The sequence below is a fragment of the Chiroxiphia lanceolata genome, chromosome Z, assembly GCF_009829145.1.
Source record: "Chiroxiphia lanceolata isolate bChiLan1 chromosome Z, bChiLan1.pri, whole genome shotgun sequence".
Lineage (NCBI taxonomy): Eukaryota > Metazoa > Chordata > Aves > Passeriformes > Pipridae > Chiroxiphia > Chiroxiphia lanceolata.
The window spans coordinates 21065304-21090163 of NC_045671.1; the positions used below are offsets into that span (position 1 = coordinate 21065304).

The following is a 24860-nucleotide window of genomic DNA, read 5'->3' on the forward strand; positions in this document are numbered from 1 at the left end:
CTGTTTCTGGGACAGCTGTTACTGATGACAGGATGTGTGAATAACAGTTCTTCTACAATTTGAAAAAAAAGGAATAATAATTTGTCCTTTGCAAGCATTCAGTTTGAGTGGGATGCCTTGTAGATTACACCTAAACATTGATATGAGTAAGAAATATTATTTTATGAGTAAGAAATATTTTCAGAAATGCAAGGCCATGCATACTGTATTAATACTACATTTGTACTGGAGAAAATGGATCACCTTTACTAATGTAAGAAGGTAGAAGGCTTTCAGATTAATGAAGTAGGAATCATTCAGGTAGTTCTTACACTTTTTAAAGATTCCATAGAAAATTTGGAGCTGATATGTATATATCAATCTATGTTGTAGCACTTGGTTGATTCTGTGTAATTTCTCTTTTCCTAGCACAAAGGATGATCATTTCAATGTTAGCATTCAACCCCCTGTTGGAGAACTACTCTTGCCTGTCACTATGTCAGAGAAAGACTTTAAGAAGGAGCAAGGTGAGCAATATTTCAGCAGCCTCACTAAATATGTTTGGGAAGAGGGCTGTATGCCTTTCAGTTTCCAAGCGTACAGCAAGTGCTTCCAGTTGTAGGTGGTTGTATTAGTCACTCTTATACTAATAAGCAGTTTAAAAATATCTTAAAAAGAATGTGCAATGAAATTGACAACTTTTCAGTGGGCCTTTAAAAGCACAAAGCCCACCCTTTACCCTGAAACAGTCTTCTGGCTGAAAATGTTTTGGCTTCCTATCATGAAATGTGAATGTCTTTCCTACCAACAGTAAAGCAGAAAATTGGAATACCAGCTCAAGGAAATAACCCAAATATATGTTGATATTGTGTCCATTTTTACTAGTCTTTATTCCAAGGCTGATTTTAAATACTACTAGCGTACCTGTTCCTCAGGTACTTTGAAGATTATTTTAATATATTCACTTTCAAACGCTTCATATTAAAAAAATATTCTTGTTGGAATACTATTTTGGAAAGGTGACATGGTTTTTATACTTCTGCATTCTTCTGATATTGTGTCTTTAAAGAATGTAAGTTTCTGATGCTAGTCCAAACAAAAACCTCCTTAACAGCTTTTAGTGACTTGACTATTTTATGCAAAATAATTAGAGAAAATTGTGCTTAGGTTTGACCATATGTTAAATGGAATAGTCAGTACTGCTACCCTTAATATGGATATGATTCTTGGATATTTTAAAGTATAAATGGTTACATTTTGGATGCATTTAAATGTAGTAGTGTTTACTCATCTATCTCAATGTATGGGGATTTACATGTGTAAATCTCTTCACACTGAGATGAGAATATACCCATGGGATCCTATCTCATTGCTGTGTAAGGCTCAGAAACTCAGTATATCCATCAAGCAGTCAAGAACACCTATGAGTAATGTTATGAATTATTAGTTATTGCTGTTGAGCATTTCTTGCTTTTGTATTTTTGAGTTATTAAGAAAGTAGTTTAAATATTGCCTGGATGATTTACAGTTAAGCTTATGGCTGCAGCGAAAAGTTAGGATTGTGCTTTGTTTTCATAACCAATTGATGCTTATTTGCTGTTCTTACCCTTTGCTGGCTAAAGCCTGCCTCTCTGCTTTATACCTGCTCAGCAAATGAAGGTGAGTGATTGAACGAGGCTGTGGCACATTTATTTTTAACTGTTCGCTTCTAAAAATTGCAGCTGAAGTTGTAGTGAAAAGAAGGCAGGTTACTGTGCTTCTTCCCCCTCTTTTTTTTATATTTGCTTGCTTTGTGATATTTTGATAGAGTTTTTGTATGCTTTACTGTGACTGAGAGCTTTTTTTCCTCCTGACTAGCCATACAGAACCATGAGCACATAGAAGAAGTGTACTTGGAGAATAGCTGTGGTCCTCTGTGGAGTTGTTGCCAAAATTCCTTTTTCTTCTGCCATTTTACTTCTATGGTTGTTGATTATTTGTCTGAATAAATCTGGCAGCTGTTTGCTATGTTTAATAGAGCAGAAAGGCTACTCTGAATAAAGCTATTTGAAAATTTGTTTATATGAAGTATTTGTAAATCCATGAAGGTCTCTTGGCATTTCTATATTGCTCGCCCTGTCTTCCTGAATTCATTCTTTGATGCAGGACTTTGCAGGCTGGCAAGTTTACCACAGGTTTAAAAACCTTTTCTGTTGCATCTTTTTTCTTATACGTATCATCTGTATCAGAATATTCTTGGTAATAGAGGTCTCAATTCTACATTTTGCATAAGTATGTATTACAAGGATCTAAGAACTTCTAGGATTTGGGAAGAATTACTTTGTGTTCTTGTAAATGAAAAATCCAAATTACAGTAATAAATGCAGGGCAATTTAGAAGTTGGTATATGTTATTCTATTTTGTGTATAATTTCAATTTGCCTGTATTCTCCTAATGAATTCGATTTATAGAACTTGTTTTTCACTTTTCATGCTTTTTCTTTTCCCTTTTTTTTTTTGTTTGGTTTTGGACATAAGATGTTTCAAGTCCTGTAGCTGGAGGTGCCTTATTTTATTTGCAACCAAAACAAATAGGTAAAAAATAGTGAATGAGTGAGGAGAATATTAGAAATGTAAGATAACATTGGGAAGAATGAGAATATGTATGGGTTTTAAGGATTTTTACATCTAAATTGCATGTGTAACCTAATAAGAATGCTAAAGCGGAAATAGCTGGTATTATACTACTGTGTAGAAGACAATTCATTGCTACACATCTTTACTCAATTACACTCTGCTGTTTTGCATTGTCTGTTACATTTGTATATGTCCATTTTCTTTCTGATGGCATAAGGAGAAGGGAACAGACGGGTTATTGAATATTCATTGCTGTGAAGGTTGTCTAGTGATAGCAGCAGAACCTCAAAAGCCATTTTTATCCACATGCTGTGCGGGATATGCTTAGCCTTGCTACACTGCCTTCCCTTTCCTTTCCTCCGGAGCTGGGGAATCCTCTGGTGAGGTAATTCCCCTGAGCAGCAGCTGAGTTAGTGGTTGTCATTGTGACTGACAATTTGGAATGAGTGGGTAAAAATGGTGTTGCCAAACACTCTTTGCCTTCCTGCTTAAATCTTTTTACTGATCCTTCAGGCCTCAGGATTTTATACTTCTTTTATATCACATCCCCATGAAAAGCCAAGTTTCTGTAGAAAAAATTCTGCATGAGTGAAACGTACTGTTGGGAACTCTTAGTTCAGAGTAGGACTGGTCTGGTAGCTAATATTCCTTGTTACCTATCACTGTAATTTTTCCTATTAATCTCCATTTATTATTTAAAATATGTACAGTTATTTCATTGTATCAGGTAGTTAACCCAGACTAAGTGCTGCTTTGTGGTCTGACTAGAATTTTCTTAGATCCTCTTGTTTCAAGCAATATTAAAGGTGTCATGTTATTGTTTTAGCTGGATATTAATCAGAATTTTTATGAAGGTGCTTTTTAAATAGGCAGTTAAAACTGATTTAAGTATTAAGATTTTTTTTGCCAAAAGACATGGTTTGAAATAATTTTGTCACCTTTTTTTTAGGAGTGTATACCTGAATCACATTAAAAAACAAAACAAAACAAAAAAAAAAAAAAAAAAAAAAAAAAAAAAAAAAAAAAAAAAACCCAACAAACCCCAATTTTGGTTATGTAAACAGATAGTTTATGTAATTTTATTAAAATTAGATATATACAACTTGTTTTCTTAATAAACAAGATGCTAATTCTTTAAATGGCTGGACATTTACTATTTTCTGGCCATTGACTACCCCAAGCAATCATATTTGATGCTCCTTAATTAGAGCACCCTTTTTTTTTCCAGGTTCTTTTCCACCTCAGCAATCGAGACAATACATTTGCTTACCACGCTGCTCTCCTAAGTGTTCTTTTGCATGTAAATTAATCTTGATTCAGTTTACACTGTCATGCTGAGTGGTACAAATTGCCTATAACAATAAAACAGCATGAGTTAAAAATAAAGGGGGGTGAAAAAGCAGATTGAATGTGTGCCTTACTTGATAGGATGTTACTTTGCTTTATGCCAATACATTAGTCAACGATAATGAATCTTCTGTTCTGAAAAGCATGGTTTAGTTGATTTTTTTAATTTTACTTCAATGGAGCAGTACCTTGTCTTTTATAGAACAAGTTAGACAAACCATTAATGACAAGAGTGTTAAGGTTAAATATGAAGCAATGCATTCACTTCTCTGAGTGCTATCCATCTTTCCATTTACAGGAGCTTGACAAAAGTACTGGCTTTGTACAACATTTCCTTTAATTACGTGCTGCGGGAAACAGGCTTTTAACATAAACATAGTTGCATTCATTTATTCAGCATTTGCTCTTCAATAGAGCTTAATGGAGAAGGTTTAAATCCTAAATAAGTACACACATCTCTCAGCAGTGTTATGTCAGTCCCTGTGCTCTGTTTAAAAGCAGCTTTAGTCTGCATATGTAGTTTTTAAAGCTTTTGCCTAATAGTTAAACAATTCAAAACAGAATGTTCTGTTCCCTTGATAAATCTGATCATTACAGAAGTTGCATGCTTATTTTTGTTCTCTTCAGAAATATCCTGTTGTTTACTTTTGAGCTGTTCCATTTTTACTTTGGTATTTCTTATTTTGTGACAGCCTCACATTCAGGGGCATTAAAATGTAGGATTTATTGTTTTAATTGCTCTATTAAGCATCTTGGTACTATTTGCTCTGGGTTAGAACTGTGTGTCCAGCCCTAAAACATTATGGCCTTTTGAGACTTTCTCGTTGTTTTCATTGTTAATGTTGTGGATTTCAGATGCTTCATGTTTCTGCCTGAAGTACTGTGCTCCTTTGTCTGCATTTTCAGCTTCTGAACATACTGTAAAAAGGCACACATAGTGTTAAATTGTACTTACTGTTGTGTTTTAATCAACGTGAGCATCCAGCAAATCGTTCTTCTAAACAATGGATATTGATAGAACGGAAAAGTGAGGGTTTTGTTAAAATGTCCTTGAATTACGTATCTTTCTTTACTTTTTCTTTGTCATATGTTTGGATATAATCTTAACATTTCTATTCCATTTTGTAATGATATTCAAATTATTTAACTCAAATAGTTTATCATGACATTTTTGAGAGCTGGATACTAATTGAATTTCCCAGTTTCTAATGTGATGACTTAACCTTAAAGAACTAAATTGAACCAATTACTACTATCTGAATTTCAATATAATTTTTAGCAACTGGATAAATTAAATGCAATGGTTTTATGATTGAAAGATCAGAAGGTGTCTTTGTGTATGGTCTTACTTAAGCTGAACTTTTCCAAATCAGTCTTACGCAATATTTAATTTCTATGCTTACACTGTTCTTTTAAGTTAAGCTTTTCAAGAAGAGGAACTACCTTTGTTTCACAGTTGCAGTAGCATCACATATATGATTACCAGTTATTAGTAGTTTGTTTCTAATAATGGGCTATTGCAAGTAATACATTAAACTAATGATGTGAGTTCTTATAAAATTGTTAAATTGTTTTCTCAGTAAATGATTTAACTTTTAATGCAAATATGGTTTTTGTTTAGATGTCTCTTATTTTGGTTTTATGCTTAATAAGCAAGTAAATCTTAAAGTATCTGTAATTAAATACTTAATTTTTCAGGAATGCTGACAGGAATGAATGAGACATCTGCTACAATAGCTGTTGCTCCACAGAACTCTACTAGACTTGTAATAATTGAGAGGGTAATGAAAGCAGCAAATCTGGGTGTAGTCTCTTCTGGTCAAGATAACATACACAGGTAAGATTACATGTTATTCAAAGTAGCAACATCTTTTAATATGAATGTTAGTTCCAAATTAATCAATATTTGATTATATTAGGGAAAATTTTATTATCTGCACCTTTAACAGAGAAGGTACCCAGTTATACTGTAATATATAATCCTAAGCAGATATTAACTTGAGCCTAAGTACTCTGCAGCCCCTTAATTTGAGTGGATATAGAACAATCAAATGTCTAGACTTCAATATACACAGTTAGGGGAAATTGTTCTTTCCTGGTTTTGTTTCAAAAGGAAAAGGTAGCCTTTTAAAGCACAGTACTTTCAAGAGCTTTTTTTTTTTATATTGTAATTTTTATTTTTGTTTCTGATAGTAAATAGGTATATCATCTTTGAGATGAGCCTGCTCCGGATATATCATCTGCGAAAAACAGCTTGTTTTTCCTACATTATTTTTTGACCTTCCGATATATATGCAAGCAAAGCGAGTTACCAGCCAAGAAAGCCATTGGCCCTGTCAAAATTCAAGTTGTTAGTTGTAGATGAATCCGTTTCATCCAAGAGCTGTGATACAGAACGTCAGTGGAATTGATACGATTGTTGGTTAATGACAGCTTTTAATGTGATTGACTCAAAATATTTAGTCCTGTGAATTGGTATGGCTTCTTACAGGAACAAACAGGAAAATTGCCATGCGTGGAAAACTGAGTAGACACATATTACAACAGCCAGATCTAACTGGAAGCTGTTAACCTGGTCTTAGAAAACAAATGTATCTCTCTTAGCATCTACTAAAACTGTTCGACAGTGTGAATTATCTCTGTAGCCCCTGAATTTTGCTATTTCAATAAGAGCAAAGTATCTTCTTTTAAAGCAAAGAACAATGTTTTTCTTTGAAATTTTGTTGACTGAGATGGATGTTTGGAATGGTGAGAATCCTGTAGCCTACACAAGACTAATAACCTGATATTTCTCCTTGTTGGATTTAGTCTCTTTTGCATTGCTGGGCATTTTTATTGCATTGCATTAACATTAACCCAGCTGGATTTTCCTATGTATTTGATACGGTCAATGATAAAATCCTGTTTCACCATAAAAACATGGTACAGCTAGTGCGATTGCACTGAAATGATTGTCACTATTGACACCTGCTCCTCCATGAAGGAGTCCTCATTTGTTGCATCCCTGAGGGATCTGTCTATATAGCCTGCGTTCTCAACATCAATTCAAAGACTAGGTGAGAGTGTCAATCAAGAGAGACTGAAGTGTCTGCAGTATAAAGGTGTTCTCCATCTTTACCCGATCTGTCACATGAGACATCACATAAGGATGGATTGTTTTGTTGGCTGAGTCTCAGAAAGGCTCCCTAAAATAATAGCTTAGTCCCTAGCTCAGCCACAGGTTTCCTGATTGTAGATAAGTTTCTAATTTGATCTTGTTTTCTTTTGCTCTTTTGGTTTCTTTTAAAGGAGGTTTTCTACAATAGAGACTATAACCAACAGTAAATAAATTGAAGATACATTTCTGTCGGGTACACTCCTTCAGAGATAGTGGTTAAAGGCATGTTCTGGTCCAGCTGAAGTACTCAGAGTGCTTTGGAGCATCCTGAAATCTTCTTTGGGTTTTTTTTTATATTAAAAATAGAATGTATTCAGTCTACCACAGCGGTTATAGAATACTCTGCATCTATAATGTCCATTAGACCAAAAAAATTAATTTATTACAATATAAATGGCCTACAAGAAATGACCAGCAATGACAAGCATTTAGAAAATAGCCCTTCATTTGTTTCACCATAAGTAACTGGAGTTCACAGCTACTGTAATCATAATTGCACCTAGATTTTACTGAGAACAGAAAAAAGGAACATTACCTAATTGATACTGTAATGAACCTGTTCATCTCTTAAATAGTAATACTTTATCATTAAAGTAAATCCTAGATACTGATGAATGAATATTTGAGATAAAATTAGATAATGAATCCTTTCAAAACACTGAAACAAAGGACTGAAATGTTTTTTCCTCTATGTATCTAAAATATACATATGTTTGGATTACCTGAACTATGCCATGAGAGTAAACAGAAATGGAGTCACTTCTGGCATAAGTATCATGAGTGCAAGAACTGTGACATGTTTTATTTATGTGACACATATTCCATTTCAGGATAATAAAATAAACAGTCACCTTTTATCATGACAAAACAGTTAGAGATTCAATAAAATAATGTTGAAAGTGGATTTTTTAATTTTTCTATAGTATTTTCATTTGTCTTGTTTGTTCTATTGCAAGTCGTATTTGGAGAAAAAAATTCTGTGCAAGAACTTGTTTTAGCTCATCATGCTGTTCTGTGAGGACTACTTCAGTTCACTTCTTGGAAGTGCTTAGTACATACTTTTACACAGAAAAAGTACTGTTTTTAAACTGACATTCTGCACTGTGCAGCATAAATTATATTAACCTTTTAGTTGATCATCCCCAACTTGAGTATTACTACTTAATGATGGCTAATGCCAAGAAATTTTTATTGCCTGGTAATGCAATACACTCATTCAAAATGAAATGGTACAGTTTAATACAAGTGCCAGAGTATCTAATGGATATGAACAGGTGTGCGTTTCTTGGTGTTTTTTTCAGTCTAAACATGTTCACATTCATGATGAAGATGTTGTCATGCTGGTGGAACCCAATTACTGCTCCTTAAATTAATAGCCGTATTAGGATTTTATTTTTGCACCAAGTAAAAACACTTAAATATAATGAAGATTTGAAAGTAAATACTTGAAACAAACATCAACAGAGTAGCATGCAGTCACCAAACAAAAATGAAATAAGTGTAAACATGTCAAATACATTAGCTGTGTATCAGACCAAATCACAGTATGGTAATACCTTCTTACATGCATTTTTTTTCTCTCTTTACTGTTTGGCTACTGAAGTTTCATACTTACTTGCAATGTAATAATTTAACTGTCAAGTGAGTGTAGAACAAAACACCAGGTAATCAGTTGATAATACTTTAAAGTCTTTTTTCTGACCTGTTTTACTTGAAGTGATATGTGCAAAAGTTTTGAACACAATAGCCAGTATATATATCAGAGCACAAAGTTGCAGGTTAATATTCATATATTTGCAAAATAAATTTTGCTGTACCGCTTGATTCCTTACATATAGCTACCTGCTCTTCCATTGAGTTTATACAAGGTATTAGATTACTGGACCTTGGAAGACTACATGCAGTGTGGTCTCATGTTCTTAATAGAATTTTACTAGTTTATGTATTGATCTCTCTTGCTTTTGTTGTCAAGTGGTAACATTATTTTGATTTTGAAAGGCTTCTACGAAAAGCAAGCATGTGAAATGCATTTCAAAAGAAAAATTTTCTTGAATAGGAAATATTTCTCCTTAAATACGAAAACTTCAGAAAAAAAGTGTATGATTTTTCTTAAAATATTTTTTCACAAGAGTGATTAGGGTAATTGTTGGAATATACAAAGCTCTTTCAATGTTCTGAGGAGCATTGATGTTGATAAAGTGATTTCAAAAGGAGCTAAGGCACCAAGCTTTTGTCTTTTGGTGCAGGCCACATTTGAGGGCACCATTTGAATATCTGAAGATAAAGACACTGAAAGAAAAGTACTTGTTCTTGCAGGGCATTAAATCGCTCTGAATAACTGCGTTTAGGGACCAAGTGCTTTTCAGTTGAAGTATATCTGCTGTTTGTTGTCAGTGGAGAAAAGCCACCAGGAGTTTTTCCGTCTTCAAGATAGGAGGATACATGAAGACATTTATTCCCTCCAAGTTGATTCTTCTGTAGACTATCACTTGATCTCCTTGTCTCTACTTGGGCAATAACACTGGTTGCTTTATATATTAAAAAAATATTCTGGACTCTTCTATTTCAAAATGTGATGAGATGAAGACGCTATTCAACTCAAGATTTTCAGTCATATTCTATTTAACCAACAGAAGCCTTATTTACCCTTTATGCCAGTGTTACTTTCAGGATGTGTTGCTTATTCTTCTTATTATTAGATGAATAGTATTAAAGTCCCTCAGGTCTCTTCCTCCTATATTTATTTTCGGCTCCGTAACCTCCTACAAGGATAGGTAGTCTTCATTTGCTTCACTTTGAATATAGCAAAAGACAACAGGTGGTGATAGAATGAAAAGGCTAGTTGAAAACTTTAATCTTGGAACGACTTGAATGCTCTTATGATCCTCTAGAAAGTGTCAAAATATTGCCTACTATTACATAAGGCTCTATGTGTGAAGAAGAAGTGTTTCAGGCTAAATTTGCTTAAGGAAAAAAACTAGTGGAAATACACATAGAAAGCATTTCTTTCCACTATATACAAAATATGGTGCCAAAGCCTTTTAATGTGTTGGCAGTAGCATATGGCAGAAAAGTCCATTCAGAGCTGTGATCACAAACTGGATTTGCTTCTTCACTCTTTCGTTTTGTTTTATACTTTCGTACTTCCATTCATGTCAGAATATAATGTGTAATGGGCTGGAGAATCAGGCGGTCTTCAACTGTCTACCTCTCTACCTTCCACTTTCCAAAGCATTTCTTAAATGGTATGCATTGTACTCTAGAATATTTCCCTCAATAACTGTAGCTGTACAAAATGATGCAAGGTAGAGCACCTCTTCTGCTTTTTTCATCCTTGAAGAGTGCTTGTACGTTGCCCAATCAGTCAGTGGGATAAAAGTTTGAAACCATCGGGGTAGATATGAAGAATGGATTTCAGTCAACTTCAACTCGTTTAATAGTCCATTGAACTAGTGTGTTGCTGCTGTTCTATTTTGGAAGTAATCCACAATTGCAAACAGAAAGCAGTTGGGTTACAAAGTGAGCATGGAGTCATATACGTCTCTATTCTACAGTTCATCTACAGGATGGCCATAACCATTGACCAGCACTCTGAGACACACAATAGCATTAATTTCAGTCCTCTAATTTGACATGGTCAAATCTCTCATTTCAACAACCCAGTAGGGGACAATCTGAGATTTTGGAGAAAATCAAATCTCTTTCAACACTGAAGCTTTAAGCTTCTTCAGAACAGCCATTTCACACTTTAAAATAGTGATTTTAATACCCTTCTCCATTACAGTCATGAAAGTGGTGATAATAATAGTGATTTCCAGACATCACCAGAACTTGCAGAGTGGGTATTCTCATCTCTTAGTGCGTTGTCATAGTAGACACCTGAATTAGCGGCAAACAAGCTAGGTTTTAAACAAGAAGCACAGAACAGCACTTCTGCTTGTGTCTGGGGCAGGTCTAAGTAGCTGAAGTACAGCATTGCATGCAGTGACTCTGCGCCTTCTGAGACCTACATTTTTAAGGTCACTTGACTGAACCACATAGATATACCAGTTTGTTCAGAGCTTGCTGTATGTAATATGCCATTGCTTAATGTACCCATGATCCATCTGATTTTATGAATAAGCAATTATTGAATAAGATGTAAAACATCTTCCACCTGCCTTCTGGAGGCTTGTATTGCAATCCTTTAGCAAAATCAGAAATACACTGTGTAAATCATGTAATACGACAGAAAACACAGTGCAATGGATGAAGGCAACTAGACCAAATGCAGAAACTTGCATAAAATGCTTAAAATACAGAAAACGCAGAAATCCAAGGATCAATACTTGTGTTTCACTAGCCTTTATTTCCCACCCCATGCATCAGCCTGACAGTCTGGTTGTATTCACCCCTTTTTATCATTTTGCAACCTGTCATGTCCCATTTATAGTATATTGGCAGACTGATTCTCAAAGGAAAGAAGGTTTTGTTTACAGACAATTTTGATTATGAGAGAATGTCATGCTTAGTAATCAGTTATCCTTCCCACATCTTTTTAATCCAGCTGTATTTAATGTGGGGAGAAAAGGTGTATGTATGTGCATGTATGTACGTACATTTGTATTGAACAAAACCCCATTTAAAGGGGTTCATCTGTAAAATTTCTCTGTGTATGTTATATTTCAGGCAGAAAGTTGGTGATCAGACCCCATGAGCTTAACTTAAGTAACGATTGCATCTGCTTCCAGCATGTCAGCTGGAAAGGAAAATACTCATCTGTTGAGGATAAACACCATGTATAAATTTCTGAGAAATATAAATTGTTTATAGTTATTCCACTTGAATCCAAAAATATGTTCTCGGCACCTGACAAACAGGTCTGTAATCCACAAAGCCTTTTTTTAAAGGCCTTTTCTGCTCTGTGCACACACACCTTTTCAAAGGTTTTTTACTAAGCAGTTAGCCTGTTGGAGAGCTCAAATGAAGTGAAGTGTACCTCTGACAGTAGCTCCTTTGATGCATTTACGTGGACTGTTCTGCTTCTGTGGATCCTTAGCTATGGGGTTCAGGTCTTCTTTTTCTGCTCTTCTAGAGAGCTGCAGTGGGTAGCTGAGTAAATAAACTTGTAATAGACATGCAGCCTTGATTTTGCTTCCTGATTTCTCAAGTAGGAATTAATTAGAGAGCTAAATACTCTAGGCAAAACAGTTTCTCTGGTAGTGTTTACCTGTAGGAGACAGAATTTTAAGTGGAATAGTATATTCATGTCCACAGTATTTCAGCCTTCATTTTAGCCAAAAGTTGTAAACTTTTAATGTTTTCTTCATTTATGATAGAAGTAATTCTAGCTTAAAAAAAAACCAAAAACCAAAAAACAAAAAAAAAACCACAAACAAACAAACAAACAAAAAAATCAGAAAACCACCAAACATAAAACCAGCTGAACAACAAAAGCCACAAAAACAGACAAATAAAAAATAAAATTAAAAAACAAACAAACAAACAAAGCACAAAAAACAAACCAGCTAAGACTAACCATTTATATTTATTTTGAAACCCAAAACTAAGTCTTTCTAATTAGTCATTATTCTTAGGCTAATATTTTTAGTCCCAGAGAAAGTGAAAACCAAATTTTATAAATATGAAAGTACTCATTCAGTAGTTCCTACTATTACTATTCCTATTATAATTACTCCTTAATTTCTTAGTCAAATCCTAATGTTCCAGAACCTTAAAATTTTCTCTCTGCTAAAAAAATACAGTTACTATATACACTAATACAGTTTTTATGCATTATCATCATACGAAGATTTTGGTTAACTGGTACAAAGTACTTGATCAAGAGAATGCATTCACACAAAATCATTTTAATGCCTTTAACATTGTAGCTCTATTATTGTGTTTAAAGAGCTTGCATGAGAATTGCAAAATTTAAGAATAACTTGAAGAAATTAAATTTGGGCTTTACATTAAAAGTATATGAGTGAGTCATGTCAGATATGAGGTTAATCAAAACAGGTTGTTCTATCCGGGCTTATTTGCTGTCCACTAGAGGACAGCACTGCTTTTGTATCTGAATGTTGTAAAGTGATAAATATGTGCAGCATTTTCTTTGAAAAACAAACAGGAACCTTTTGAGCTAGTTATTTAAACAGAAAACGTTTAACATTTAAAAAACTAACTGAGCAGAAGAATATCTTTGATTGTAAAGATCTTTGAGTATGTTTAATCTTTTAATATATTTCTATAAGGTAATCTACTTTCTTGGAATTTAATAATTTTTCTGCAAATTAAAATTTATAGCCTGTTTTCAAAATGGACTGTATGTAATTCTCAAACACTTATATTAAATGCCCAATTCTATAAGAAAAAAAATAGCCTATATGAGAAAACAAAATAAATTGAGTATTACAATTAGAATACTGTAGGTGTGAGGACCAAATCTTTTGATTGAAGCTTTTATCTCACAGATTTTGTGGAGGAGATATAAATAGTGGCATATAAAAAATGCTGAAATGTTTTAACTAAAGGTAAATTTGGAGGATGATAAAAAGTTCATGCAGCATCTTTTTGAACATGTGGAGTAGTGCTCTATATGGGACAGTAAGATCAGATGACTCACTTTTATTTCTGCCTTTTTGTTGAGGTACAGTGCAACTGCTTAGTGGCAACTGAGAACAGACTCAAAATCTATTTTGGCAATAGAAATAAACATGGTAAAAATAGAGTATGGATTTGATTGCAATTTATTTTACAATTTTATTATTTTATTACACCCAAAAAATAAATAATGTTGGAAATAAGTACATGATGATAATGAATTAGGTATTTTGAACAATTTATTCAAAGATAATGTTAAAATAGCATGAAATGTAGTGCAAAAAAGAAAATATCAAATTATCATAATATGATTTTTAAGGTAAATATTAATCAAATTTTATTATTAATAACCAATGTTAAAATCACCAGATTAGGATTAGGATCCTTCTTTTGGTGAATGTATTTCTGTTTAAGTTTTACTATTAAGCTTACTGTATCCCCATGTCAGAACTAATACCCAAACACTTATTTTCCGTGTTTTAAGACTTACTCAGGGAATGAATACAAGTAATTAGTAATTTAGCCAATTTTTAGATAAATGTTATTAAGTCAAACCTTTACATAGCCGAGCAAGAGAAAGATTCAGAGTACTGAAACTATAAATGTAAATATCTTTGTTGTCCAGTTGACACACTGGAAGGTACTTGATAGTTACTCATTTTTATATGTACAAATTGAAGACTAATTCACAGCAGTATTTTTTTCCGCTTTGAATATATTCATTGCATAACTTGATTACACATTTGTCAGCTTTGGACTAATTATTTTTCTACAGCTAGGGCAGGGTATTGCATCTTCTGATTGTCTTCCTTACTAATAGGATTCTGTCTGCTTCAGCAGGCAGTAATTGAAGGCTTCATGTACAAGATTTAAAGAAAGGGTGGAGGGAAAAAAAAAGTTTTAGCCTCTATGTGCCGTTGTCACTGTTTCTGGTAAAGCATTAGAACAGAAAAAGAAGAAAATTTAGCTTGAATAGGAAAGTCAAAGAGGAAAAAAAGCACTGGACAGGAGAGAGTGTATGTTTTAATGCTGTTGAATTATGCGTAACAAACCCTGCTCTGCTGTAGATATCCTGATAGTGAGTGTTCAGGTGTAAATTTACTTTCTCAAATGTTGAATTTTAAAGAGCAGATTTTAAGTGAGTTATTCTGTTGCTGTATATTCACTGCCATGAAATTTTCATAACCTTTCCCCATAAAAATGTATCTCCTGTATAGTGTAGCTATCTTCTGTCTACAAGTAAAGAGAAAATAACTGCTAGTCTGTATTTAGGCTAGTCATCATTACAAAGTCAGTGGCAAATTCTGTCATACTGTGGTATCTGATACTCTGTGTTAGCCGTTTATGTTAACTATAAATCATTTTTTTTCTGTGTGATTATCATGAAGGAATTTTATTTTCATGGAAAATGACCAAAAGTGTGTTCTTGATTTTTTAACTCTTGAAAGACCAAATTACTTTCTAAAAATATACAGTACTTTATTGTTGTTAAGAATTTGATTCGTAATACATATTTCCTTACCTACTGACAGGTATGATATTTATGTAAAAATGACATATGAACTGCTCTTTTTTTGCGTGTCACATATGCTCAGAATATTTAACATTCTTTTTAAAGAAAAAAATACCTACAAACATTCAGAGTATGCAAATATATCTCACATTGTTGTGTTTCTAATCCGTCTTGATTTTTGTAAATGGGAAAAATATTAACAGCTGCAAATCTTCCTTAAATGATGTAAAATCAGGTTTAGAATTAATATTATCAGAGAAAGAAAAACTGCAACAGCAGAAAACTGCTAGCAGAAACAGCCATCTTGAAACTATTAGTAAATATTTGGTTCTGTTTTCTGCATGGTATTCCATTTACTTTCTTTTTTTTTTTCATATTCACTGATGCATCCTTCGTTGCAACAGAACCATGCTCATAATAGTGTCTTATGTTAAGAGTTGTCCACAAGACAAATTCTTTCTTTTGGGCCTACAACCAATCAATTTATATTCCAGATTTAAATGTACTACAGTGCAGTTTCCAAGGCTTATTTCAGTCTATGATTTCTGGTTGGTTTATTATTTTCTTGGATGGGGATTTTTTGAGGGGAGGGGGATTGCTTTGAGGTTTTTTGTTTGGAGTTTTGTTTGTTTGTTTGTTTTTGTGGAGGTTTTTGAATTCAAATTCTAACCTCTAAGGCATTATCAACTTTCAGAAAAAGTGGAAAATAATTACTGACCTTGTGGGGAAAATAAAAGTTTCTCACAAAGAATAAAGACACATTATTAGTGATTAATTTTTGCTCCTGAGAAATTTTTTTAATGGCTTTCTGGTCTAAGTATCTAGTTGAGCACAACACACATTTTGGAAAATCCATGTGGGTTTATGATAAGAATAAGCATGGAAATGTAATAACGTGTACTTAGTTGAAAAAATGGCTATTAACCGAATCCTTCAATGACAGTGTATTTAAAAAATTGACAAATCAGTTTTACTGCTAGTGGCTTGTAATCAAAATCCAACTGCTTCATCCTTTTATAACTGTATTCAGTTTTAAGATCACATAAGTGATCTTTAGAGACATAATTCTCTTTAAAAACTAGATTATGGTCCCTATTTTAAGGAACAGATTTTGGTTTCCAATGTTCAAAAGCAGCTGTAAACGCACCGTGTGGTTCTTCTTCTATACATGCTTTTTTTGATGGTGAAATAAGTCATCCTGTTGTGTTCCAATTCTTTTTTCACCAAGTGATTCCAGATCGGTGACCATTGATAGAAACTGATTAGCCACTGCTAGTTATGGGTATTAATACTTTGTGTAAAATTATCTGAGTATCAGACCCTTTGTGTCTTGCAGACCACATACAAACTCATATTTTATTGATTTTACATGTTTTGTTCAGGGGTATGGAAAAGTGCTATTGATCCCCTATACAATTTCACAAATTCACATGTAAAAATATCAGCACAAAACTCATCTCTGATGCTTTGGACCACCTTGGTTTTCACAGAACGCTGACTTCGTATCACTTTCAGCTTTTGATAAAAGAGGGTAAAATCAAGCCTCGGGGCTATGAAGCACAGCAGGAGTGCCAACTACCAACCTATTTATGTGCATACTCAGAGATAATCTGCTTCTGTGTTGTCCCAAGACACAACTGTTAAGTAAATAAAGTGACTAATAAGACTATTGTTTCTATAATTATCCCCCTGTCGAAGTCAACAAGAGAAATAGTCATCTTCTACATTGCAGCATAAATAGATGAAATCATTGATACAACTAGCTAAGTAGGTAATTTTTGTAGTAGTAATGTTGTTTTATAACCTCCTATTAGAGGGAGAGGTCTTTGAATGTATCTGTAATCCAGACAAAAGAAATAGATTGACCTGTGATGGGTGACATTAGAAAAGTGCCCCATGTTTCCTTAATTAGTATAATGTGTTATGAGATTTTGATATGCTTAGTTTAAAAAGAAAAAAAGACAGAAATTACTTCTCGTTTAAAGAGAACCTGCTTCCTGCTTAAGTGGCTAATATTTTAATTAAGTCTGGAGTGAAGTTTTTTGAGTATCTCCTGATAAACTCCCTTCTTTATGTTGATGGTAATTAAACAGATCCCCAAGGGCTTGGGTAGGCGCTTTGCAAGGCCCATGCTAATTGTCAGACGGGAGACACTGACCAGTTGGTTTGCTCTTGAATAGCCCACAGCATGCTGTCAGCCCAGCAGTTTGATTTTGCTGTATTGTGAGCTGTTGTCAGGGCTAACTGTGTCCTATTGTGGCTGAAGATGTTGCGCAAATTGAGGCAGATGGCTCTGATTCAGACACGTGTCATTCAGAAAGAGGAGAGGAGATTGGCCCTGCAAAGTGGGGTCAGACTGGGTCACAGACCTGCTCTACACTTGTTAGTGTTTTCAAAAGCCCATGTGCAGCAACTTTGTTGTTGTGAAGTAACCGAGGGGGGGGGAGGAAAGTCATGATGTGCTTCTGGTGGAAGATGGAAAGATGGAAGCTGTTGCCATCATCTTGCTTCCTGTCTCTTGGGCCTGGCTGTGCACACAGAATGAATTAACAGGATTGACAGAAGTTCATTGTGCCTAAAATGGCTTTTCAGTCAATTGTGGTGCTTAAAAGGCTAGTTTTGCTTTTAATTCCGTGTAATTAGTGGATTCTTCATGTCTTGGAATTTAGTAATAGTGCATAAGTCCTAACTTTTGTCTGTGTGATTGGTTGGTGGCTTTTTATTTATTTCCTTTGTAGAATTTTTAATAATTATAAAATATCTGGAAATATTGGTCACATTTTTATGATTACATATTCTGGAGATAAATTCACAGATGGAATTATTCAGTGTCTTGCTGTTACTATAATTTCAAAATTATTGGTTTGGATGTTTATAATTTTGACCAGTTTTAGTTTGCATTAATTTCTGATTGCAGGAGGAGACACTTTTCACAAAGTGCAACAGTTTGGCTTTTTCTGAGAGTTCTGCTACATTTAGCATAGTTGTATTGAGTTGTATTATTTTTGAGGCACCAAATGATGGAAATGCATGCAAAACTGTACAGCTGAATAGAGGTTGCCAATGGGCACGAATACTGTAGATGAACTGAAGAATCAGAATTTACATTAAAAGAAAATTATTTAAATAGAATTTAGTTTGTACTGCTAAATACAAAATATTCTATGATACTTTTCTTCTTCAATGCAAAAATATTTACACAATGCTGCACAAGTTATGTCTGAAGAATTTATGGAGGTTTTTGTGGTTTATCCCCTGAAATACATCAATGAATTTGGAAATATATTATTATATTTGAGCTCATTTAACTTTAGCAGAAATAAATATTAGCGGTCTTTAACCTTAAGATCCTTAATGATTTTTTTTTTTCCCTTACCCCTCCAGGTTTGCAGCTAAGACTGTGCACAGTGGGTCACTGATGCTAGTCACAGTGGAGCTGAAGGAGAGCTCTACAGCACAGCTCGTCATAAACACCGAGAAAACTGTGATTGGTTCTGTTCTGCTGCGGGAGCTGAAGCTTGTCCTGTCCCAGGGGTAACCTGCTTACATCTGGACTTCAGAATCTGGCACAGAACAAAAGTGCCTGGCATCCACTACTGCTGCCTTTCATTTATAATAATAGCCCTTCCATCTGGCAGTGGGGGAAGAATACACTCTTGACATTCTTGTCTTCTGCTTTAGAATGCTAGTGTGTATCTATCATGTATGCAAGTCCTTTCCTTTTTTTTTTGCTTGCTAACCAAAGAACATGTATTTTACTGTCCATTATCTGTGCTTTTAAAGGTATTTCCCATTTGTTCTACTCTAGTTCTTCCCTCTCTGTTCCCTTCCCCCACTACCTTTCTTCCCCATCAGTTCCCCCCCCCCCAAAGTGCACAAATATTAGATAATAAAGTTCAAGGGAAATCACATGGCTTGAAAACTGAGTTCAGATGTCAGGTAGGTTCCAGCAACAAGTTTGTGGTTCAGAGAGGTTTTGTTACGTAAATGTAAAAATTCAGTAAGAACAGTAAAATTGTGTTTTCTTTCTAGAAATGCTTGTAAACCTGAACTCCTCTATTAAGAACACTGTTCCTGCTTACTGTCTGTTTCTCAAATATTTTGTTAAGATACCAATAAAGTAGTGCTATGAGCAGAGGCTCCCTTGTCTTGTTTTGGTAGAGAACTGATAACAGAGATTGCCAGTATTATGTATACCAGGTTAACTAAAGTAGATGCAAATAAGAGTGGACACTACATACACATCAGCAAACAACTCTTATGGAGGCAGCCAGTTTTTGTGCTCCTATGGTAGTTTTCTGCATGCAGATAGTATTAAACTAAATACTGATTATTAGACTATTGTGGCAAATACTGTCATCTAGTTTAATAAATAATTCAGATCCTTGCTTCAGATTTCTTTTTTGAACTAGATTAAAACATCTCCCACCTACAGGACTTGAGGCAAAGAGAAATTCATAGCCCTATCAATTGAAATAGGCCTGAGAAGACAAACAGCTGTGCAACCTTTGTTTTACCCAGTTTTCTGCTTGTAGCTGGAGTGTCACTGATTTTGACCTTCCCTTCACATTCTGATTACATGGTTCAGACTGAAGATGCTGATCTTTTTAATTTCTTATTAGTTCTCCTCACTTCCAAAATGGCTTTTCCCAGTAACTCATGGCTCTGCTACAGAGAAGATATTTGGATAGGTGTAACCTTGCTCTGTCACCAGGACCCTTCCATGGTTCTTTGATGCTAAGTGATGCTGTTCTGGTTTAGGATGGTACAAAATGGTGCTTCATCAGAAATGTTGCATTACTGCACGCTCCTTCTAAATTCTTCCAAAATTTTCCATTAAAATTCAGTAGAACTATAATGAGGCTCAAATGTGTAGCAGAACTTATTGGCAAATTCTGAAGAGGGGTTGGATTTTTAAGGCATTTAAGTTGCACTTCTGTGAGAAATGTAGTTCTACAGTGTGCCAGCACCCAATATATACTAGTACTTCTCAGAAAAAGAAAGAAGAATCTTATGCCCTCAACAGAAGCGTACATATTCTTAATCAATGTTTACATTATTTTCCGAAGTCCTAATCCTGCAGTAAGCTTTTTATTGAATTAGTTTTCAAGTTGATGTAAAAGTTATTCACACAGATGAAAAATGAATCACTGTAGAAATTACTGTCATCTCAGAGAAAATGCAGGTTGGTCTAGATGGTATTTGATGTTAAGACCCAGTGAGAAGGTCATGAGGGAAAGGTGCAGAAACATGCTTCCTGAGAAAAGACTGGACTGTGAAAACTTCAGCCTTGTTTGTAAAGGAGAAAACAAATAAGAATTGCTTCTCATACCACAGTACAAATCAAAGAAAAGTGCATTCATGCTATGTAAATCACACACATTGCTGAGTAACTTCTGCCTCCCTGGAGTACTTAACACAGTTTAGCATTGAAGCCCAGAAACGTGCATAGTAAGGATAGTTGGAGAGTTTCTGGTATTAATTTACATTTTTCAACACTCTGTGACTTTGTCCAGTGGTTCAATAACTCTTGGTACGGGTCTTTGGCTGATTACAGATTCATAGAATGGTTTGGCTTGGAAGGGTACCTTGAAGATTACTAGTTCCAACACCCATGCTATGGACAGGGACAGATTTCACTAGAACAGGTTGCTCAGAGCCCCATCCAACCTGGCCTTGAACACTCCCAGGGGGATGGAACACTCACAACTTCCTGGGCAACCAGTTCCAGTGCCTCAACACCCTCACACTTAAGAATTTTTTACTAATATCTAGTCTAAATCTACTCTCAGTTGAAACCCATTCCCCCTTATCTTGTCACTGCATGCCCTTGTAAATAGTCTTGCCCCATCTTCCTTCACATACTGGAAGGCCACAATTAGGTCACCCCTAAGCCTTCTCTTTTCCAGGCTGAACAATCCCAGTTCTCTCAGCCTTTCCTCATAGGAGAGGTGCTCCAGCCCTCTGATCAACTTGGTGGCCTTCCTTTGGACTCACTTCAACAGGTCAGTGTCCTTCCTGTTCTGGGAACCCCAGAGCTGGATGCAGTGCTCCAGGTGGGGTCTCACCAGAGCAGAGTAGAGGGGTGGAATCCCCTCCCTTGACCTGCTGCCCACACTGCTTTTGATGCAGCCCAGGATACAATTGGTTTTCTGGGCTGTGAGTGCACATTGCTGGGTCATGTCCAGCCCCTCATCCACCAGCACCCCCGAGTCCTTCTCAGTGGGGCTGCTCTCCACCTGTTCATCTCCCAGCTTGGATTGATACCAGGACTGCTCTGACCCAAGTGCAGCTCCTTGCACTTGGTCTCACTAAACCTCCTAAAATTCCCATGATCCCTCTCCTAGAGCTTGTCCAGGTCCCAGTGGATGGCATCCTGTCCTTCAGGTGTGTCAGCTGCACCACTCAGCTTGGTGCATCCTCAAATTTGCTGAGGGTGCATTTGATCCCTCTATGTCGTTCATGAAGATATTAAATAACACTGGTCCCTGTACGGACCTCTGAGGGACACCACTTGTCACTGATGCCCGTTGGGACTCTGAGCCATTGGTCACTACCCTCTGGATGTGACCATTCAACCACTTTCTTATCCATCTAACAGTCCACTCATCAAATCCATCTCTCCAATTTAGAGAGAGGGATGTTGTGGGGGACTGTGTCAAAGGCTTTACAGAAGTCCAGACAAATGACATCTTCCCTTGTCCCCTGATGTCGTCCCTCCGTCCTAGAAGGCCTAGAAGGCCACCAGGTTGGTCAGGCAGGACTTGCCCTTGGTGAAGCTGTGCTGGCTGTCTCATATCACCTCCCTGTCCTTCATGTGCCCTAGCACAGCTTGCAGGAGGATCTGTTGCATGATCTTTGCAGGCACAGAGGTGAGGCTGACAGGGTGGTAGTTTCCAGGGTCCTCCTTTCTACCCTTTTTAAAGATGGGTAGGATGTTTCCCTTTTTCCAGTCACCTGGCAGTCACCCTGACTGCCATGACATATCAAATATCATGGAGAGTGGCTTGGCAACTACATCAGCCACTTCCTTCAGGACTCTGAGGTGTATTTCATCAGGTCCCATAGACCTGTGCACATTCTGGTTCCTCAGGTGGTCATGAACCTGATCCTCGTTTATGGTGGAAGGGACTTTGCTTTCCCAGTCCTCATCCTGTCATCCATCCACTGCAGCGATGTGGGAAGAAAGGTCACCATTGCAGACTGAGGCAAAAAAGTTTTCAGTACCTCAGCCTGTTCATTGTTCATTGTTACCTGTTCACCCACATTGTTTGTCAGAGGGGATATACCTTCTTTGACCTTCTTTTTCTGATTGACATACCTGTAGAAGCCCTTCCTGTTACTCTTTGCATCCCTTTCCAGGCATTTCCAGTTTTGCCTTGGCCTTCCTCACTGCCTCCCTGCAAAATTGTACTTCATCTCTATTCTCTTCCAAGGTTACTTGGCCTAATTTCCACTACCTATTCATTTGCTTCTTGCCCTTTAGTTTGACCAGCAGGTCCCTACTCAGCCATGCAGATGTCCTGCCTGCCTTGCCCACTTCCTTGCTCCTGGCGATTATTAGCTCTTGTGCTATATGGAAGACTTGTTAAAGATCTGCCAGCTCTGTCCCACTCCTTTCTTCCTGAGGGCTGTCTCTCAGGGGATCCCACTGACTATCTCCCTGAAGAGCTGGAAGTCTGCCTTCCTAAAGTTCAAGAGTCTGACTTTACTCCTTACCTGACCTATATTCCCCAAGTCTGCAAATTCCACCAATGCATGATCTCTGCAACCCAGGCTACCTCCAGTCCTGACATCCCCAATTAGTTCACTTACACTGGTGACCATCAAGTCTAGTATCTCATTCCCTGGTAGGGCTATCTATCACCTGATTCAGGAAGTTATTCTCCATGCGTTCCAGGAGTCTCCTGGATTGCCTGCATCAGAAGTACACCGTGCCACTTTCACAGCAGGTATTAGGGTGGTTGAAGTCTCCCAGCAGGACAAGAGCCTGTGAGCACGATCCCTTCTGTAGCTGGAGCAGGAAGGCTTCATCTGCAGGCTCCCCTTGATCAGTCAGCCTGTTGCCTCAGTTTTCGACCGCCACAGGCTTTCGACCTGCTCATGGCTTTTCTTCAGAGACAGCTCTTCACACTTAATGTGTCTTGATGTTAAGGGCAACCCATTCGCCTCTCCTTCCTCTCCTGTCTGTTCTGAATAGTCCATAGCCATTGATAGCTGTGTTCCAATCATAGGATTTGTCCCAGCAAGTTTCAATAATGGCAAGAAGGTGATAACTTTGCAGCAGCACAGTGGCTTCCAGCTGCTCCTATTTGTTACCCATGCTGTGTGCATTGGTGTAAAGGCACCTCAGCTGTGTTCTTGGCCATGTCACCTTCCTATAGAACAACCCTCAGTACCTTGGAGACATTTCCCTGGTGTCTCTGTGTTGGCTTCTGTTATCTCAGGAGTCCCTGGCTCAACTTTGTGAGACTGCAGGCATGTTCCAGCATGTCTAATGCCTCTTGGAGTCACCTGCAGAGGGGCCTCACTAGCACCCTGTCCCTCAAACCTTTTCATACCATCCCACAGCTTGGCAGAGATAAGCCTGATATCACTCCCCTACCCCCTCACATCTGGTTTAATCAAGAAACTGGGTTCCTTAGAAGGGATGTGAGAGGATTCACCACAACCATAAACACCTTCAATGAGGTTAGTCCTTTCAGGACTAATCAGTGAGGAGCAGTCAAGGAACATCTTTTACTGCACTGGCTGGTATGACCTATTCCCCAGGAGGAAGCAATGGCATTTTGGACCCCATCCCCTGAGTCCTTTTGTTTAAAGCTTGTCTATCCAAACCGGTCAGCCTGCTGCCAAAGATTCTATTGCCCTGTTTAGACAGGTGGATCCCATTCCTCCCAAACAGGCTACAATCACTAAAGCACAACACATTGTCATAAAAGGCAAAACCTTCTCGACGGCACCAGCCTTGAAGCCAGATGTTGATCAGCACTATACATCTGCTTCTGGCTGTTCTCATTTCTCTAACTGGTAGGAGAGATGAGAAGATGACTTGGGCATTGATGTTTTTCACCTGCCTTGCCTGGGCTTTATAGTCTCCCTTGATCCTGCCCATTTTTTGTCTTGTGGCATCATTGTACTCTCATGAAAAAGTACTAGTCCATGCTCTTGACAAGCTGGGGTACCCTCTCAGCATCATAGCCCCTGGTGGGCAGCACAGCTCCCGTAACTCTCTGTCAGGCCAGCATGATGGTGAACTTTGAAAATTTATGATGCTATTCCCCAAATAGCAGTTTGGAGAGAAACTTTACTATTTAAATATCTGTCTTTAAATAAAGTATCTCTGTGTGCATAAGGTTCAGCTCTTCGGGAACCTAAACAAAAGAATGTGTACATGTCTTACATGAACAGTGGAAGTTGCACTCAGTCATAATTGAGCCAGTAGCAGTAGTTGACAATAGTTTCTTGGATTTGCTATGTATCATTTTTGTTCACTTTCTTCCTTAATTTTCATCATTTATAGAGGCATATAGAGGTTGATGACTAGTCTAAAATGCAATCTAAAATTCACTTCAGAGTGATTTGCTTGTACCAGGCAGTAGCAGCTCATACCTCTGTGGGCAGGCTATTCAGTCAGGGGCTGCACACTGAGAACCACGTGGCTTCA

The 24860-nt window shown here is 36.7% G+C and overlaps 1 protein-coding gene across 4 annotated transcripts in view; it reads left to right on the forward strand.

The window, feature by feature from the left end:
- Window positions 1-19328, forward strand: part of AP3B1 (adaptor related protein complex 3 subunit beta 1) — a 148929-nt gene extending 129601 nt beyond the window's left edge. For 3 of the 4 annotated variants that reach the window (XM_032675689.1, XM_032675687.1, XM_032675688.1), the window contains exons 25-27: window positions 409-506; window positions 5640-5778; window positions 18578-19328. In XM_032675689.1, the coding sequence (XP_032531580.1) occupies window positions 409-506; window positions 5640-5778; window positions 18578-18731 (391 nt within the window). In that variant the 3' untranslated portion in view covers window positions 18732-19328. Of the gene's footprint in view, window positions 1-408; window positions 507-1601; window positions 1639-5639; window positions 5779-18577 lie in introns of those variants that run through there. The other variant, XM_032675690.1, reaches the window with a different exon arrangement.
- Window positions 19329-24860: the final 5532 nt, after the last annotated feature.